This window comes from Natator depressus, chromosome 1 (genome assembly GCF_965152275.1).
Source record: "Natator depressus isolate rNatDep1 chromosome 1, rNatDep2.hap1, whole genome shotgun sequence".
Taxonomy (NCBI): domain Eukaryota; kingdom Metazoa; phylum Chordata; order Testudines; family Cheloniidae; genus Natator; species Natator depressus.
The window spans coordinates 139,531,700-139,551,377 of NC_134234.1; the positions used below are offsets into that span (position 1 = coordinate 139,531,700).

Genomic DNA, 19,678 nt, shown 5'->3' on the forward strand with positions numbered 1-19,678 from the left:
TGGTACATGGGTTTGTGTGTGTTAGGGCAATTTGGAAGGAGCTTCTTTATACAGAATTTTGGAGACAACTGTAACACTTGTGACTCCTTTTCATTTACTTTTCTAATTCTTTTCTTCAGGCAATTAGAAACATGTTTTATCTAAGGAATTCAAATTGCTTTACCAAGGAGATGGTACATCATAGATGGGGAAACCGAAAGTACAAAGGCATTATGTCATATGGGCTAGACTTTGCCTCTCCCTGATGTGATTATCTACTATGGGCGAAGATACCAGGGTCCCAATAATGTCACCAAAATTGATCTATTCAATGTTCATACACGTGTACTCAGTGGTTTGACTGACAGCTAGTTCTCCTGTCTAATGTGAGGTGACTTGTCTTGCTCACACAGCTCCCCATGTGAATAAATGAGAATAGCAGTAAACAGCAATTTTGGCAGCAAATCAGCTAGCTTTGCATGAAGTAGCAGGGTAGCTACTTGGAATTTGGGCAGGCCTTGCGAGACACAATCCAACCTCTCTCATTAGCAGGCTCAAAAGAACAAAGCAGTTTTGATGACAAAATATGTGTACTGTGTCACACAAAGAAAGGCTTGATTACAAGTAGTCAAGTTACCCTCCTATCTTGTCTCCAACCAGAATCCCACTGTTGGCCTACACTAACATGAGGGTGCCCTAGACTCCTAGGGGTCCTGAAAGTCTGAAGTCTTAAAGGGGGAAATTGGGAGTGGCTGGGGGTGATGGTAGCAGGGAGATCTTGAAGAGATCTCCTGGAAGATAAATTTAGTTTATTGGGAAGAGGGCTTTAATCCAGTGCCTTTAGGATAGCTTGCTCTGACATTTTTCAGTTTCAGGCATGCTCCCCCTTCTCTTCCTACTTTTAACCGCCCCCCTCCTCAGCTAAAATAAAATTAACTCTATCATTCAGTTTATATTTATACTTCTGTTTTATCCTGTTTTGCTGGGGTCTTATAATGATCATTGGTTTGTTTATGCTTCCCAGCGATCATCAGTGCTGAGTAGCAGTTTCCCTTAATCTGTCCTTGCCAATCTGATAGCTGTCTTGTCCCCCTCAAGAAAGTAGTTATTTCCTATTCAAGAGAGATGAAACAGTCTGAGGGCTGACTGGTCCAGAAATGAGATTCTTACAAGGGCATCAATGAAAGCAGAAGGTGGACTTCATTTGAAGATTATAGCTAATTTTTCACTGGAAAGATCTTAGTCAAGTAAGATTGGTTTTGCCCTGGAGAATCTAAATTGGAATGTACAAATCCTAATAATTTTCAATGTTCTTCTTTAATCCCTGCAACTCTTACACAAAGGTTAGAGAATCTTCTATTTATTTGAAAGTACTCCAGGAAAGGCAGGACAGTGTTCATCTCAGCATAGTTTGAAAATGTACATTAAGTAGTTTTTAAAAACCTACAAGCATAACCAAAAAATCAGTTTATATATCTTTCTGCCTGTTATATTTAGAAAGGGGATGGCTTTAAAGCACAAGGCATGATTCTCTCATGCGACCTCATTCCAATTTATATGACAAGAATCTTGCATTACTGCCATAACTCTGTAACTTGCACCACGTCATCCTCTTCAAGACTCTTAGTTTTGCTTTATTCTTCACCAGGATTCCTTCACAGAAATCTTTTCAGTTGGTGTACAAGGTTATAGAATTAAAATGAACAGTGGGTTACATGGAGAGAGAGGGTGTTTAACAAGTGAGAATTTTAATTCAGTGTTTCTGACAGCATAAAGGAGAATGAAATTACAGGTATATTCAAGATGGTAACTTTCCTTGGTCCTTAAAAACACAAAAAATGTTGATTACATCCATGTGAATCAGAAAGCACCATTATAGACACACAAAGTGGTTTTTCTTAAGATAGTAGTACTGAGAACAAAAAGTTTTAAATTTTATTCTGTAACCTTCTTGTTGCTACACATATTATTAAAGTAAAATGGAGACTATGGCAAGATGGAGAATGTATTCTACAAAACTTGATAAATGAATATGTGTAGTTTTATTCAAAGTATTATAGCAAAATGAGTAGTGGTTTTGGAGTGAAAAACACTGGGAAAGGACATATATGAAGTGAAGGTATATATATAAAATTGCTCCTATGGAATCCCTTCTGGACTCCACCCTGGACTTCTAAGCGTGGCTGGAACTTATATATTTACTTCCACGCTTAGAAGTCCAGGGTGGAGTCCAGAGGGGATTCCATAGGAGCAATTTTGTCAGTGTTCTGCTTCCTTGTTTACATTGATGTACTGTACAAACACATCCTTGGTGGAGAGAAGATGAGAATTTAACATTTCATGCAATGCATTTTGCTATATGAGAAAGGATGACTAGGTTCACTGTAGCACATGAAGAATGATGATGGCAGCCTTCCTGTGCCTCAAGACTATTGACATAGGCACCGTTGCTGACTTAGATTGGCATATTGCATATTCATCAGAGATCAGCAACTCTGAAAATAATTGGTGATTGCAAAAATCAATGTGCGATCTGACATAATGGATGAACAAGCTAAATAATATGTATATTTTGAGCATCTTGCATTGCACTTAATTTCTTGGCAGCATAAATTTGGTTACCAGTTTTGCAGTAAGTCTGAGTTTGTTCTCATGCACCCAAGAGTAAATTCCTTGAAGTGAAAGGGAAACAACATACAGATGTGTTTCACTGCTGTACTAGACTAATGAAGGACAACATCAATGCTCCACTTCTTTATATTTTTCCATCTTATCCTTCCATAAGTAGCAGCATGCTATAGGTAGCATTGTACTATGTGTATTTACTTCATGGATTTGGAAATTTCATATACCAGTTAGAAAATTTTCTTGTAAAAATAACAAAATTAAGAATGTTTTAATCATGATCCTTTAAAGTTAGGAGAAAACATAGTTATTAATGTTTAAAAGGAGAGACAGACTTGAGGGATGTAAAATATGTTAAAACAAATAGCTTTCTAAACACATAGGCTAAGATTTTCAAATGACTTGTGATTTTGGGTACCTCAACTTTTGGGAGGTCAATCTGAGACACCTTAACAGGGCCTGATTTTTTATTTATTTATTTAGAATACACTGAGGGCTTGCTCTCTGAAAATCAGATGCCTTTAAGGTGCCCCATACTAGTGATCTAAAATCTATCATTAGTCACTTTTGAAAAGCTTACTCAACTTGTGTACCATAACAACATTCCTTTTTTCAAAAGCTACATAAAACAAATTATTCCAAAAAATTCTACTAAGGATTTAGAAGAAAAGGACAATTAGTCTTTTCAGACTCAAGTGCCATATTTCACAATATTTGCAAAGTACAGTAATATAAATGGGAAAATTTATTTTTGGACTGGTGGTCAAGTATAGTAGCTAGATTTCATTAATTAATTTATGGTAATTTAAATTGATGAAATTATTTAGAATAAAATTTCAAAAGCTGTGGTGTTTAAATTAACTAGCCTTTTACATTTATTTTATAGCATTGTAAAGAGTAGAAGCCTTAACTGAACCCTGTTATGCTTGCATCTGCCTGAAGTAGTAATATTTTAATGGTGTTTACAGTAATATTAATAGTATAATAGCATTTTTAAAGAGTAAAGGTATGGCAACATATGTTTAGTAGAGTTTACAGTAATTATGAAGCACAAGATATGCAGTTATATTATGTTACTATGGGTTAGACTATACGAGATAGAAGCTAGGTCCTTTTAACCCTTTAACCTCTAAGGAAATACATCAGTGTTCGGTTATAATTAGTTTAAAAATCACAATGAGATTAAATTGTGTGTTTAGGATGGAGTAGCAGTAGTTTATTCATTCTAATAGCTGAAATGGTACATATCCATTTTAGTGTACCATAATAAGTATTATTTTTAGGTGGCATGTTTTCTAACACTGTAATTTAAATTTTGGCAGTTTTACAGAGTTAATCTTCTAAAATATATATATACACAAACCTAATTATGTTATTATTAAGAAGGGAACATTACCTCTTGAATACTGTACCTCAATTTTATTGTAATGATTTTGCTGGTTACCAGGTGGGGTGGCAGTTGAAAAATTTGGTGAATGCACTACGAGAGGATCCGAGTGGTGTTATCTTAACTTTGAAAAAGCGACCTCAGAGCATGCTTACCTCAGCACCAGCTTTACTGAAAAATATGAGATGGAAGCCCCTTGCTCTGCAGGTAATGAAGCTTAATCATAAGTCATACACCATCATTTTAACTATAGATTATCTCAGTGATGCTTTATTGTGCTTCATCTCAGCAGCATATGGATTTAATCTTGTATGCTTTGAAAACTTGTTTGTGAAATGATATCTGCACAGCTTGTACTCATAGGCTCAGTTGAAATTAATCCATTAGTTAGACCTTTTAAAATGAAAAGACAATCCATAAGATCTTTTGTGGTTTGGAAGTATTTAAAAATGATCCCAGATAACTACAGGGTAATTCTTCTAATGTACATGAATTGTTTGAAGGCTCCCATTCATTTTTCTATGCATAGTTAGGAAGCTGCTAAATTATAGTTTAGATTCTTTTTAAGGTTACATTGCAGCATATTTTATAAATAGAGAAAAAACATGATTTGTTTTCAATTTAGCCAAGTACTTAATCAAGTGCACGACTTTAGGTATGTGCCTAAATATTTTGTGGATCAGGACCTTAGACAAGTGCATGACTTTACTCCACTGAGTAGTCCCATTGAAGTCTGCTCATGTGAGCAAAGGTATGTCTAAATTATTTGTAAGGATCAGTTCCTTAATACTTAAAATATGTGCAGGTCTACAGAAGGTCTAATTTGACCCTTTATTTCTCTTGTTTTTTAATAAAACTACAGTATGCCAAAAATGGAAATAGTTTAGTCAAAAATTTGGCATTTTACTTTAGTATAAAACATCACTGTGATAGCTTTATTTCCTAATAATTAAATTTTAAGAAGTCCAGAATAATCTATCTCCAGACTGATTAAACCATTTTACCAATTGATGAAAGCTGAAAAATAACGTATTTCCTCTTCACTTCAGTTGGGACATAATCTAGGAAGAAGGAAGAACTTTATTTTCCTTGCATAAAAATTGCATTCTTAAGAGAGATTATTATCCTATTTTAAACATAGTCTAATTTAAAAAATTAATACTGTTCATTGGAATAAAAAGTCATAGTGTGAGGGAAAATTAAATATGGAAATGCTACTGCTGATAGCGGCTTTCTTTGCCATTTAAAATACTAACAGGTTTATAAAAGCAACTAATACCATTCATTGCTTCCTTTCCTCAAACCCACCCCCATGGTTAAATATACCATTGTCTTTCAACTTGAGTAGTTGTTAAAAAGATTAAGTTGTCTTAGCATTTAAAACATGAAGTACTCACTGGAAATGTGGCATTAAGTTTCAACCAATAAATAGCTTATCAGCATCTGAGTATATAACTGAAAATATGTATGCATGATAATGGGCATATGAATGTACTTACTTGAAAGTTGTGATTTTATCAATGCTGACAATATAACCATGAGTGAAAAGTACACATCATTGCTTAAAATGAGACTGTACCTTGTTTCCCCTGTAGTATTTTTTGGTGACATTGTCTGTTCATTTCATTAAATATTTGTTCTGACTCTACTTAAGTGTCTGCCACTAGACTATTTCCACTAAAGATCCCACAGCAGGATTTTATACGGGATACCAGTAGTGGAGACACATGAATATGCAGTTAAATCGAGAGAGGAGACAGGCTACTCCAAAGGGACAGGTTGGGTGGGGAATCAGATAGCAATTAGCTTCCACCCTTTAGGCTTCATACAGCAAGAGAGCATGAGTCTTTAAAGGGCTCAATGAGCCCTCTTACGTGGGAGTGAGACTCCATTAAACTTCCATGAAGATTCTGATGTCAGGGCAGTGTACATGAGCCACCGGCCTTCCCTTGTTGAGATGCTTGTGCTGCTGTGATGTGTGCATCAGGGACATCATTTGCTATGGGATGAGGAGGCAATTACAGTTTTCATAGTTCCTCACCACTCAGTGCTGCGGTGTCTTCCCCAGGCCTGCGGCAGCCACTGGGGGCAGGCCATTGTCAGCACCGCCTCTCCCCACTAGCTGGATGGGCCAGTGACCTGGCCAGGTCTGAGAAGAGGGGGAAGAGGCCCGGTCCCTGCACCAGGCCAGCCATGTGTGAAACACCTCTTGTGGCCTGCCACCCTTCCCATCTCTCTGGGATAGGACCAGGCCACACCACGCCCTTCTTGAGAGTAGGACCAGCCCCCTAACCCCGCACGAGCAGCCGTGGCCTGAGTGAGAAGGTGGAAGTGTGGATGGTGACACAGCTTTGCCCCCCACTCCATGATTTTTTCTGAAATGATGGCCCTAATGAATGTGCATGCACCAACATGCACGCATGAGGCCTATAATTCACCCACTCCTCAAAGTCTTAATTTAATCGCTAGATGAAAAAGGTTTGCAAGTGCACATGGCACTATATTGCAGAGATGAAAATTCACTTCTCTCTTAATTTGTTTGATTTGGGTCTAGTTTACAATTTAGCATACTTAGAACGACACAGAGCAGATACAGTTTTTAAAGTGAAATTTTAAAGATTTTTTCTTACAATAATAATATTGTACAATAATAATACTGGTAGTTTTGGAGGATATTTTGATTAATAGAAACTGAAATCCTATTAAAATATTATAAATACAGACCTGATGTGACATGGTGATATGTTATAGTCTTATTAGACGTGACATTAAAAAAAAAAGCCAGGAATCTTATTTTCGCATGTTTGTGTATATATGTGTATATCTGCGGTACTTCATGGCTTTCTAAAGTGAGGGATAATTATTTTCTGTAGAAAAAGTTTCAACAATAAGTAAGACAAATTTCAGAATCTGCATAATGCTAAGATCTGTCTTGTTAACTTAAACAAATTAGAGTGAAACAGAATACCAGTTGGCCCCAGATGAAATCAATTTTAAAGCTTCAATACTAAATAAGTGTATAATAGCTATGGCAAATTTTGATTAATATAAAAGCAAAAAATGTGCCATACTCTCACAGCTGTTCAAAAGTATTAACTGATTAGCATCAGACATCTGCATCAATTATCCATACTATTTTGATTATATTTTCATTTCTCTACAAATCCTAATATCACTGTCGAGGACACAGTTTTATCCAAAATTTACACTTTGCAATTAGAAATTGCTATTTTGTGTTTCCTAAGATCTGTATGTGCCAGTTTTACAGACATCTGATATTTTGTTTAATGGCAGTGGGAAAAACTTACTATGGGGAGAGGGTGAAAAATGGATGTTAACATAAATAGATAAAAGGAGCATTTCCATAGTCTCTTTTTTTGAACCATAACATATTTGCTATATCAAGATGCCATGAAATAATTGATAATGTTATAAGTGTGCAATCATCTCAAAGCTAAAACTGTTCAACAATTTCAGCACACATAAGCAATAATAAAATCCATACCCCAAAACAAGATCTTGTGAAAGCAAAAAATATAAGATATATTAGTAGCAACAGGTAGGGAGAGGAAGTACTAATTAGTGATTGACTTAGCGCCTGTAAATTAGCTTTTTATTTCACTTCTGCAAGAGGAGTGAGCAGAAGAAAAAGGCAAAATGTGATTTCTGAGATTAATCAAATCATATTGAGAGTTAGAGGGGAAAGTGAGACTTGGCAAAACGTAAGAAGCACTGCTTGTGAAACAGAGATTTAGTTTTTGCAAGCACCTCCATCAGCAAACATCTCTAATAGTTGTCACATCAAACTTGGAAGCATAAATGGTTCAGCAAATTAAATTAAGGGGCTCGTTTACATTGGGTTGTTGTAACTGAAACCTTTTAAATCACAGTTCTAACAGAGAGTGAATAATATTGACACATTAGTCAGTAAACTGCCCTCTGCCTGCTTAGTTGATAATTGTATGTACGAACATGAAAATTCGTAATTTGCAGCAAGATAAAAAATAAAAGATTTAATGGAGAAATATTAAGTATGCCAATAAGATGGGTGACTACTAGATAAAGTACTCCAATGTCAGCACTGTGTAAGTGCTACTAATGACTCTGTATATGAATCATTTCGGTGCGGGAGATGACAGGGGTTGTGAGAGTTTTATGCTTTTTTTAATATGTCCTGGTAATATTCTTAACCACCTGTTGTCCACTGAAAAACTTTTTTCCTCCTGTAGTGCTCTAAACTTGTAATACATCAACCAAAAGTTCATGGTCTGTAGATGTGAAAAGGGCTTGTTGGTAGTGCCATTTGGCAAATCTGAAAAGCTACGAGTCCCACAAGCGTATTTTTGTGAATGAAATATGTTTATTTTCCACAACTTGTTCCTGTTGTAAGTGTCCTGCCATTGGTAATGCACAAGTGACATTTAACAAATGAAACTTTCTGTTGACTCCTTCATTTGGTTTCCTTCTTTTAGCAGAAATTGACTCATTTGTTTTTTCACAATTATTATAAGCTGAAAATATCTCTGAGAAGTAAAAAAGTAAAATAAAATAAAAAAGCCAAATCTCTGAGGCATGCTAGAAACCAGAGTGCAAAAATATGACTCGGCATACAGAATAACGCTGACTAGAATATGGCTTTATATATTGCACAACATCATATAATGAGGTCCCAGCCTGTGTACATGCATGTGCATAGCTTGAAGTATAATGTCCATCAGAAGTGGAAAAAACATCTATTTTGTTCTGTACCTGTTTAACAGATGAATTTTTTGACAGCAAAGGACACCTGAAGGCTCTCTGTTTAAACCTCCATAAATTAATATTTTCCACCTTTTTGTGGCTTATCAAAGTTCTATGTTTTATACATTTTTATCATGTCATAATTTGTGAATTACGGGGATTTTCAATGTATATTTTTATAAAACTTGAATTAGGCAGCTGCAATATTGGGACTTTTTAAGATGTGTTTTGCAGTTGGAAATATTAATTATTATGTGATCATATAATAAATGCTAACATGTCATGAATGCAACCATGAATCTTACTAGATTTGTTTTTCCCACTCCCTTTCCATTGCTACTGTTGTTCATTGTGTGGAGTCTAAAATGACATTCCAGATCATAATGATCATATTTTTAACAATCATTAGACTTAATGATATGTGTCAGGTATGGAGTTTTATCTTCAAGCTATGTTTTTCATTTCTGCCACAATTTGAGGTAGTTGCATAGTTCTCTGATAAAGTATTCAAACTTTGTCTGTCCTTAGAACAATCCTTCTGAGATTTAGCGTGTTTGCTGTACCTCATACCTTCTGTTTCAGTCTACATTCTTCTTTCTGACCTCTCCATTTCTATTATTTCTGGGGCTTCCCTAGTAGTGGCTCCCCACAGTACAATTTGATCATTCCAAGGTATGCTTTTGTCCTCTGAGGTGAAAGGTAATGAAGAAGAAGATTTTTGAGCTCATGGGATTTAAAATAGGCAGCAGCATGGGCTGTAACGGCCACATGCTGTTTTGGGATAAGCTGCAAAGCCTACCTCTAGGCCCTGGTATGTGCTTGTGCTGTTGGCCAAAGGGACTTTGACCTAACCTGCTGAAGACTCCTGATCCAGACTAGACTCTTTCACAAGCTCATAGCGGGACTAGAGAAGCAGGGAGTGATGTTTCTGGAGGGTTCAGCTAAGCTACGAGGGCCCTGTGCACGCCATTGGTGTCAATGGAAAGACTCTCATTGATTTCAGTGAGCTTTGGATCAGGTCCAAATGGGTAGTCAGCATCCAGACTTTAGAATGTTTGTCAAGAGTTGACCAGAATTTTCCTGACCTCTCTGATATCGAGTAGAGTCCTATAGGGAGTCAGTCCTTGGTCTGGTATTATTCAATATTTTCATAAATGACTTGGATAATGGAATGGAAAGTTTGCTTATAAAATTTGCAGATGACACCAAGGTGGGAGGGGTTGTAAGCACTTTGGAGAACATGATTAGAATCCAAAATGACCTTGACAAATTGGAAAATTGGTCTGAAATCAACAAGATGATTAAAGACAAGTGCAAAATACAGTCAAATGCACAACTACAAAATGGGAAATAACTAGCTGGCTGATAGTATTGCTGAAAAGGATCTGTGGTTCACAGGGGATCATAAATTGAACGAGTCAACAATGTGATGCAATTGTGAAAAAGGCTTATATCATTGTGGGGTGTATTAATAGGAGTGTCGTATGCACGACATGGAAGGTAACTGTCCTATTCTACTCAGCACTGGTAAGACCTCATCTGGAGTAATATGTCCGGTTCTGGGTGCCACACTTTAGGAAAGATGTGGACAAATTGGGAGAGAGCCCAAAAGAGAGCAAGAAAAGTGATAAAAGGTTTAGAAACCTGATCTGTAAGGAAAGGTTTTAAAAAATTGGACCTGTTTAGTCTTGAGAAAAGAAGACTGAGGGGAACCTGAAAACAGTCTTTAGATATGTTAAGGGCTGTTATAAAGAGGATTGGAATCAATTGTTCTCAGTGTTCCCTGAAGGCAGGACAAGAAGTAATAGGCTTAATCTGCAGCAAAGAGATATGGTTAGATATTAGGAAAAATTTCTAACTGTAAAGGTAGTTGGACATTGGAATAGGCTTCCAGGGGAGGTTGTGAAATCCCCATCACTGGAGGTTTCAAAGAAGAGGTTGGACAAACACCTGTCGGGAATAGTCTAGGTTTACTTGGTCTTGCCTCAGCACAAGGGACTAGATTTGATGGCTTCTCAAGGTCCCTTCCAGTCCTACGTTTCTATGATTTATGGTTCTGGGTTAATCCATTATTAGTCATCACCATTTTGATCTAGAGTATTTGGATGACTGATTTTGTTCATTTTTAAATAATGTATTGTACTACTCTGTGCACTGCTAAGGCTGTTGGTAAAGGATTTTTAGTAGCTATTCATGCAAGGTTCTGAGGCTTTAGAACTTCATTTGTGGTTACATATTCACTTCATTTGTGGTCACATATTCAAGTTTCCAGCTTCTTTGCTGAAATAAAAGACATCTTGAAGTCATTGTGGATAGTTCTCTGAAAACATCTTCTCAAAGTTCAATGGCAGTCAAAAAAGCTAACAATGTTAGGAACCATTAGGAAGGGGATAGATAATAAGACAGCAAATATCATCATGCCACTATATAAATCTATGGGGTGCCCACACCTTGAATACTGAGTAAAGTTCTGGTCACCCCAACTCAAAAAAGATATCTTCTAATTGGAAAAGGTGCAGAGAAGGGCAACAAAAATGATTAGGGGTAGGGAACAGCTTCAGAATGAGGAGAGATTAAAAAGACTGGGACTTTTCAGCTTGGAAAAGAGACGACTAAGGGAGGATATGATAGAGTTGTATAAAATTGTGACTGGTGTGGAGAAATTGAATAAGGAAGTGTTATTTACTCCTTCACATAACTAATGAACCAGGGATCACCCAGCCAGCAGGTTTAAAACAAACAAAAGGAAGTATTTCTTCACACAACACATAGTCAACATGTGGAATTCTTTGCCAGGGAATGTTGTGAAGGCGAAAAGTTTAATGGAGTTCAAAAAAGAACTAGATGATAAGTTCATCAAGGATAGGTCCATCAATACTCATATCAATAGTCATTAGCCAAATGGTCAGGGATACAACTCCATGCTCTGGGCGTCCCAAGGCTCTGATTACCAGAAGCTGGGAATGGATGACAGGGGATGGATAACTCAATGATTGCCTGTTCTGTTCATTCCTTCTGAAGCACCTGGTATTGACCACTGTCGGAAAACAGGATGCTGGGCTAAATGGACCATTGGTCTGACCTAGTGTGGCCATTCTTATGATCTTTAAGTTTTTCCTTATCTGAGGTTGGAGAGGAAATTCTACTTTGATTATTTATCATTCTCCCCTTCCCCCCCATCCCGCTTTGTTAATTTGCTTATATTGCCTCTGCATTCCTCTAGTGATAACATTTGTTCTGTTTTTGTCAGTTATTTGTGATTAAATTCATGAAATTAGAGTTTTAATCATTAAATTTAAATAAATCCTTGTAATCTGTAGGATATTTAGTTGCCTAGTTGTCTTTTAACTACATAGGAGCTTGGCACTCTCTCTAGTGTTGTTTAAATGGATTCTGACCAGATTTCCTACAAAGAATTTTTTATACAATGTTTCATTACCTCTTCATTTCTTAGTTGCATGCTGAAATAGACTGAAATGTGTAAACAATGTAGTTTCTTAGGAATGTTTTATTCAATAAATTATTTCTTATGACCAAAACACAATTGTTTACTGTTGAAGACACTGTAAAAAAATATTACTACCTAAAACTTTGTGTTGGTTTAACTTGTATTTTTAAAAGTGATATACCTTTCTTCTAGAGTTTGTTTATTACTACTTGACTACTATGATTCTCTGTGTTTACATGTGTTCGTGTGTGGACACACACAGAGTATCACCATTTCTCTAACCATCCTCACTTTGAACTTCACTATTAGACCAAGGCATACAATTGGTAACGTGTTTGGTCTCTGGAGATGGAAGGATTTTAATAGTGTTACTAGGTGAGCACTCCCTCCTAGTCTACAAAATGGCACTGATTGCAGCATTGCAAGTTCCAGGCAATGATAGAGAAACAATTAGGTGAAAATGGCAGTCCCAGACACAACCAAAGTTGAAATATTTGGAGGGAGTATAGTGTATTTCCTCATTGGTTGTGTCTAGCACTAGCGTGTGTATGTGTGTGCATGAAATGTTTTGAGTAAGCTGCCTCAGCTTGTCTTAATGTATCCTTTATCATAAGGATCTTAGTGACAAGATCACTTCTGATAACAGAAGGAAGCTGTGAAAAAGATTTTGCTTTCTTCTAGATTCTGCAAGTCCCTTTGTTGCATGCTTGGATCTCTATCCAGAATTCTGATGTTTAAACACTGAACATTCTGAGAATTGTCAGAATTAGGCCTCAAGTTTAATATCCCACTGAGCTAGAATGTGAGAGCAGCTCATACCTAACAGTTCTTGTTCCAATCTGTTTTCAGGCTCTGCTTTTCATCCCATTATCAGCTGCTTTTACTTCTCATTTGGAAGGTTATCTTCACAGCCATAAGGACCTTAGGTCTTTAATTTTTTTTTAATGAAAGTTGAGCTTCTTTAGCACAAGGTGGCCGCCACCACAAAGAAGTACCAGCTTGCTGAGCTACTGCCAGGTGGCCCAATTTGAACACATTTTTAAAGGGTTTGTTGTTGTCATATCTGTTGAAAACAGCGACAAACATCTGGCAGGGACAATTTGTTTCACTTTTCATTCCTTTTGTTTAAAAGTGGGCTTCTACTTCTATGCACACTGCCAGGTTTTTCTTCTGCTCTGCTTTTATGGAATAAGCTGAACAGGTGAATTTTACAGCCTGACCCAAAGGTGGCAAGGGTAGGACACTTCCAGATCTATTGTGGAACACTACTCCCAAGCTTTGTGCTTGATGTTGTAGACTCTACTTACAGTTCTTGACCTTCTAAAAAAAAAACCATGTCATCTTGGGAGAGCTAGACAAGCTACTGTCCAGCAAGACACTAGAGTTGCTCAGATCCCTGGAGAATTCATTCAAAAAGCAACTCTGATACCATAGCCCAAGTTCAGCTGCCCAACATGGAAACCAAGGGTTTCCCTCAAGTTATCTTCAGACCCCCAACCCCAGTCAGCAGGATGTGTGCACATATACACACACTCGTCTCTGATGGACTGAATATAACATTTTCCAAGACAAGATCAGAGTTTCCACTGGCTCACCTGAACAGTGAAGAGACTGAAATCTCTCATTCTTAAAGACTCATGAACCCATCAGATATCCAGAGTCCATTATCAGAACTATTCTGAACAGCAAACCAACTAATAAACCTGGATTGCCTTAACCAAATCTTGGACTCATGTACCACCTGCTATGAAGCTGCAGGACTGCCAGTTTGCAACCAAATAGGTTTCTCAGAAGCTGGGTCTGTCTCACAAACATATATGAGGCCTGGAGTGTCATCTAGGCCAACACACAGGGAAACTCTTAGCCAGTTCCTCCCTGCACCTGCAGGCTAGTGAATCAAGGCCACTGGGGTGCCAACCGGCAGTGGCCTGGAGGGAAAGTTTGCTCCCCATCACACTCAGTAAGCCTGAAAAGGCACTTCCCATATTGAGCATCCATTAGAAAGGAAATAAAATACTTTGCTTTAGTAGATGGTTCAGGGATTCAGAGTTAGTTTTCATGGTTGAAATCTTCAGTGATGAGATTTCTGTTGCCTTGGTTCAGGAGGGATTTTTAGAATTCCTGAAACGGATTTCAGGCTCATGCTTGTTTTTTAATACTCATATGGTCTTTTATCTGTTCCTTCCTCTGTATGTCTTTCTCTCCCTGCCCAACCTCCCCCAAATGGAGGCTGTAGTTTGTTTGTTTTGTTTTTTTTCTTTTTTTTACATATTCAAACTGTGAGGGACTCACATTTATTCTAGTGGGTTTAGAATAACTAACTAGCAATAAAATTAGCCAACACTTCAATTTGTCATTGTCTAAGGGTAAAAATCACTAAGGGTTAGCAGGACAGGATTTAAAAGTAGTCATCAAGTTAATATTCCAAAAACGTATTGCAAGATTAATATTGTACCAACAAAAATTCCAGAATGAAGTCTAACACAATACCATCCCCAAATAATGTTTTGAAGATATCCTGTGGCACAGAATTTCCATTCATGTTTGTAAGATGTTTCAGATATCCTAAATGGCACACATGATTCTAACAATATTTAAAGATGCAAAAAGGAAATACTACAGTAATATGCAGACAATTTTTGATGTATCCAATTACTATTGTGAAAGATTGAAAAGTCTAATTGGTTTAGGAAGAAGACAGCAGCTCATTGCTCTCTTACAGAAGGCCAGAATTTGGAAGAAGGTCTGTTGTTAAACCCTCAGGGTTTGCTGTAGTCTAGGTACACTGCAGAGGTGTCATGATTAATATATGGGGAAGGAGAGCTGATTACTCTTTACAGACGTGCCCCATTGACCTGTCACAATTTATTCTTTACAGAGCCTGCAGAAGTGACTTCTATGCATACTGTCCTTTTAGCCTGAGCTCATAGCTTTTCTGTTCTAAGTACAACATGAAAAAGTTGTGTCCTAAAGCACTGATGTACGTGAGGAATCCATAGCTGTCATGACCACTGTGTACTTTCAAGCCTGTAAGATTTATTCTTCAAGGCATTTATTTTTAACAAATGGAAAGAGAGCGAGTGCTTTAAAATCAAAACAAAATAAAAAACAACGCATTTTTAATATTAGAATTACTCAGCATGGATCAAAATAATGGCATTTGCTTTCTTTTTTGAGTATAGTTAGCATAAAAGCCCAAACTTATCGCTCGTCAGCAGAAATATTGTGAGGCTGAGCAAACTGGAGTGTCTCTTATTTCCTTCATTGCACTTCTCTCTCTCACTCAGAGAAAGAGATGTGAGAACTGATGGGGCTGTTAATCAGAGCTAGTGAGAGAGAGAGAGAGAGAACACCAAGCTCAGCTGGAGTGGTAGCTACAATCCAGGCATAGTCTGAAAGGGAGGTGTTCACTGCCTGACTAAGGCTTAGGTAGGGTAGAAAATGCTAAAAAACATGTGAAGTGTTATTTGGTGGAAATGTGCCCTGAAGAGTGAAGAATAATAGACTCCCATTTGCTCTGTATCATAATATTTCTGCTTATAAAATATGAAGTCAGAGCTACAGAATCCAAAGCTGTAGAAAAACTGAAACTTCACAGATATTTCTTACATAATAGCGCTGGTATTTTTTAATTTAAATGACATAATTTTTAATACATACCTATACAACCTTTATTGTAAACTCTAGAGTTTAAACAAGTCACTAGCTTCTGGGTAACTTACATTAGTGAAGCTTCCAGTGGTGTCCCTACATGATTATTTTTATGGGCACTGGCAATAGAGTAGCTTGTACTAAGCAAGAGGGAAGGAGAAAGGACATGAGGAGGAGTCTGTTTCACAAGCATAGGTCATGTCCCTTTTATAGTTTGTGAATATCCCTTTCTCTTTAATATGAATAGTTTTTCAGATAGTTTAAAACAACCATATAATATCAAAAGTATTTATTTTTAGGTTTTATTTTATCAGTGTATGTAAAGTTTGTCTTTAATTTTAATGTGAAAATAAGAATATGCTAGATATAATAGATACCCATGTTTTTTTTTCTCTTTTTATTTTAACCAGCCACTTATTCCTAGAAGCCCTACAAGCAGCGTTGCTACACCATCCAGCACGATCAGCACACCCACTAAAAGAGACAGTTCAGCACTCCAGGATCTCTACATACCCCCTCCTCCAGCAGAGCCTTATGTTCCCAGGTAAAAAGCCAATGATGATGTTGCAGGTTCATACAGTTTATGGACAAAGAATGGCACTTGTAAAAGACTGAGCATTTAAACAAATTTAAGACAATAGTTAAAGAAAAGAAAAATGATTACACTTGTTGAAAGTACGTATTCATGTATATGGATTGGAGGACAAGGCCCCGATAGAGTTTGACTAGTTGTTAGAAATATAAGAGTGACTACACTGGATCAGACCCATGATCTGTTTGGTCCAGCATTGTGCCCCCTGCAGTGGCCCACACCATTTGTTTCAGAAAGAGGTGCAAGACCCCCAGAGTAGGTAGATGTGGGCTAATCTACCCCATGATGGTGTCATCCTAATCCCTAGTAGTGAAAGATTGTCTTGAACCTTGAAGCAAAAGTAGAAAGAATACTTTGTGTCTGTGATGTCCACCACCTTGGCCAATGACAGGGATTGAACTGGGACACTCCATAGCTAAAAATGTGAATTTCTATAGCTTGAGCTAAAGGGAGAGGCTCTTACTGCAATAGATTGCTACTTTTCTACAGCCAGGGTAATTCTTTTTTTAGTTACGTTTTATATAACATCATTGGAGCAAATTGCTAGGACAATATTTGAGGTATGACTTACATTCTATATTTTGTAGCTACCCAATTGTTCCATAAATATATATGCCACTCTGAGCTGAAACAGCCACCTTCATCACTGTCCCTTCAAGTCTCCATCTGTCCTCCTCTGTGTCACAGAACCTTTTCCTTCTGACTGAGCTGTCAGCCTCCAGTTAGGAGTCAGAAGAGGAGCAGCAGGTTCATCCTTCGGTTTATCACACTGTCCTATTACCACTCATCCAATTCAGTGTGTTACCGCAGTATACCCTGTTATTCCTCTCCAATAATCCTATATGGATATTAAAGCATAGAAATACATTTGTAAAATATGCATTGTAAGCCATACAGATGCCTTAAAATACACAGTGAGAATAGCAAGAGAACATAATTCAGAGGAACAGATTTTTCTTAAAATGTTTTGGTATTAGTGTGTATAGAACATTATCTGACCAAATAGTGATTAAAAAGCCTTTTTTCCTAGCAGTCTTTTGTTACATTTACTGGGCTATGTTGGGAGAGCAATGTGCATATTTCCTTAGGGGTGATTAGAGTCACTCAACAGTGACTCTTCCAGCCAGTTGATAAGATGTATTGCCTGATGCTGACAAGGCTTTCTTATGAGTTATCCCAGGGTGAGGTGAATGGCAACTTAAACTGGCTGGGGGATAGAATTGTGTATTTATGAGAAACCCTTTATTCTTCAGAGATACTGAAAACCTTCTGAGTCAGAATACTGAATGTCTTGTTCATGGTTTTGATGATGTCACAATTCTTCTATGAAGCCCTGAATTGAATCTTTTGTAATTCATTCCTGGTCACTCCATTGTCTTACCTAGTCTATCATTCACTTTTAGAAAAAATGCTATGTGCTGCCACTTTATGTAGTATGCAGCATAGCTAGCCCCTGCTTAAACAATTATTCCAATCTGTGTCTTTAAAAAATGACAGACAGTACAGGTAGTTTCTCATTAAGGATTTTTTCTTCTAATTTGTTTGAAATGCCCATAGGGAATAAACATGTCATTAATTCATCTTGTCTCCATATCTCTATGCAAGTGCTACAGAAAGAACATTGTGCCCTCAGAAAAATTATCTTCAGGCCTCAAAGATTTAATTCTAAACACTTTAGGCGAAAAGAAAAGCAGTCAGAGTTCTTCAGGTTTCTCTTTAGATGTAAACCTTACAGTTATAGACTATTGATCTTTTATCTTTGAAACTGAAGCTAAAATATGTTTCTGGGCTCAGAGAAGTAAGGCCTATAAACTGCTTATCATACATCTAGCTCTGTTTCTTTTACTATGTTATTTTTATAAAATGAGAAAATAAATTGGTTTTGCACAGCATTTTTAATGTGCAATCCTACTTCAACAGCTGATAACCCATCTATCAAAGAAGTTGTGATGTTTAAAATTCATCCTTTATATGATTTATTCTAGACATAAAAAAAATAAATCATGGTAGTGTTGGTGTGTGAACCAACACTAATGAAATACTATATCAATTACTTATCAGTTCAATGCACCTAAAAAACTAAGCTTATTGCATGATTAAGCTGTGCATTTCTGTAATCTTTTTGTCAGCTTAATCCTATTGAACTGTATTTCACTTCACAAACCCATCACATAATATATTGCATAATATGACTTGATTGAAAGATGTGTTCTGGCATTTCAGCAGACTTTTGTCTATAATTATATGTATTTATGCATCTCTTTATTTTTATTTTGTGTACCATCAAATAGCTTGGTGCCACTCTCCTGGGTTGCTGTTACTGTTTGCGTTCTTAGTTGACTACAACAAAAGCAATAATTCTTTTGCTACTGAAAAATAATAGGGATTCACTGCTTCAATGTATAGTATATATCTCTGTAGCCATACCACCATGGGGTCTGACTATATCCACAAACAGCAGAGACAAGAGTTACCAGTGAAACTAGAGAATGTTTAGTTGGAACAGTACTGGGGCTTATCTTCTTTGTGGTTCAGTCATTTAGAATTTATATATTCTATTTGAACAGAGTTACCCATCCAACATATTTTCATAGGCCCAGTTAGCCAATACTTATATATATTTCTCTCACACCAAATGCAGTGAAGCAAAATTTTGGCATGAACATCTGAGGTTCATATTCAGCAGTTGGGTGTCAGTATGTAACAAATTATGGCAGCAAACAGAGTCGCTAGCTGAACTGCACATGTGAGGCATGAGAGTTAGAAATGAGGAACTTCAGCTCCAAAAACTTGAGCTTAAGGTGATTCCTTTTGTGATCCCAGACTCTTTACAATGCCTGCAAAGAGGCTATAAACTCTACCACAACTAACTGAAACTATTCTTCTTTATAGTAGAGGTCTTTGTTTTTGGAGCTAAAGAGACTACATTCATTTCCCAAAGAAAGAATGTGTGAAGTTTGCTATCCTTTTGACTATTGTATCTGCTGATTGTGACTACAGCTTCAGTAAAGGTTGGGGCTTAGCTGTCTTAGATGGGCTTAGGACTTCTGATGTCATTTTACCTCATCCTCTGGTTATCCAGGACTTCGTCATAAGTAGGGATAGAATGTGGGTTTATGAACTCCAGAAACAATCTTTTCATCACTCAAGCTAAGGAGTTCATGGAGTACTTGGTGGCTATCGATACATTAATATACCATCACATCTCAAAAACTAAACAGGATCTGGTCTGGTCAGTTTTTTGAAGGGTGACTTT

At 37.0% G+C, this 19,678-nt stretch overlaps 1 protein-coding gene across 7 annotated transcripts in view; it reads left to right on the forward strand.

Annotated features, from left to right (window-relative positions):
• Positions 1-19,678, forward strand: part of CNKSR2 (connector enhancer of kinase suppressor of Ras 2) — a 375,664-nt gene that overhangs the window by 208,762 nt on the left and 147,224 nt on the right. For 5 of the 7 annotated variants that reach the window (XM_074968071.1, XM_074968061.1, XM_074968102.1 and 2 more), the window contains 2 exons: positions 4,052-4,198; positions 16,241-16,374. In XM_074968071.1, coding sequence (XP_074824172.1) covers positions 4,052-4,198; positions 16,241-16,374 — 281 coding nt within the window. The remainder of the gene's footprint in view (positions 1-4,051; positions 4,199-16,240; positions 16,375-19,678) is intronic. The other 2 variants (XM_074968093.1, XM_074968082.1) reach the window with 1 other exon arrangement.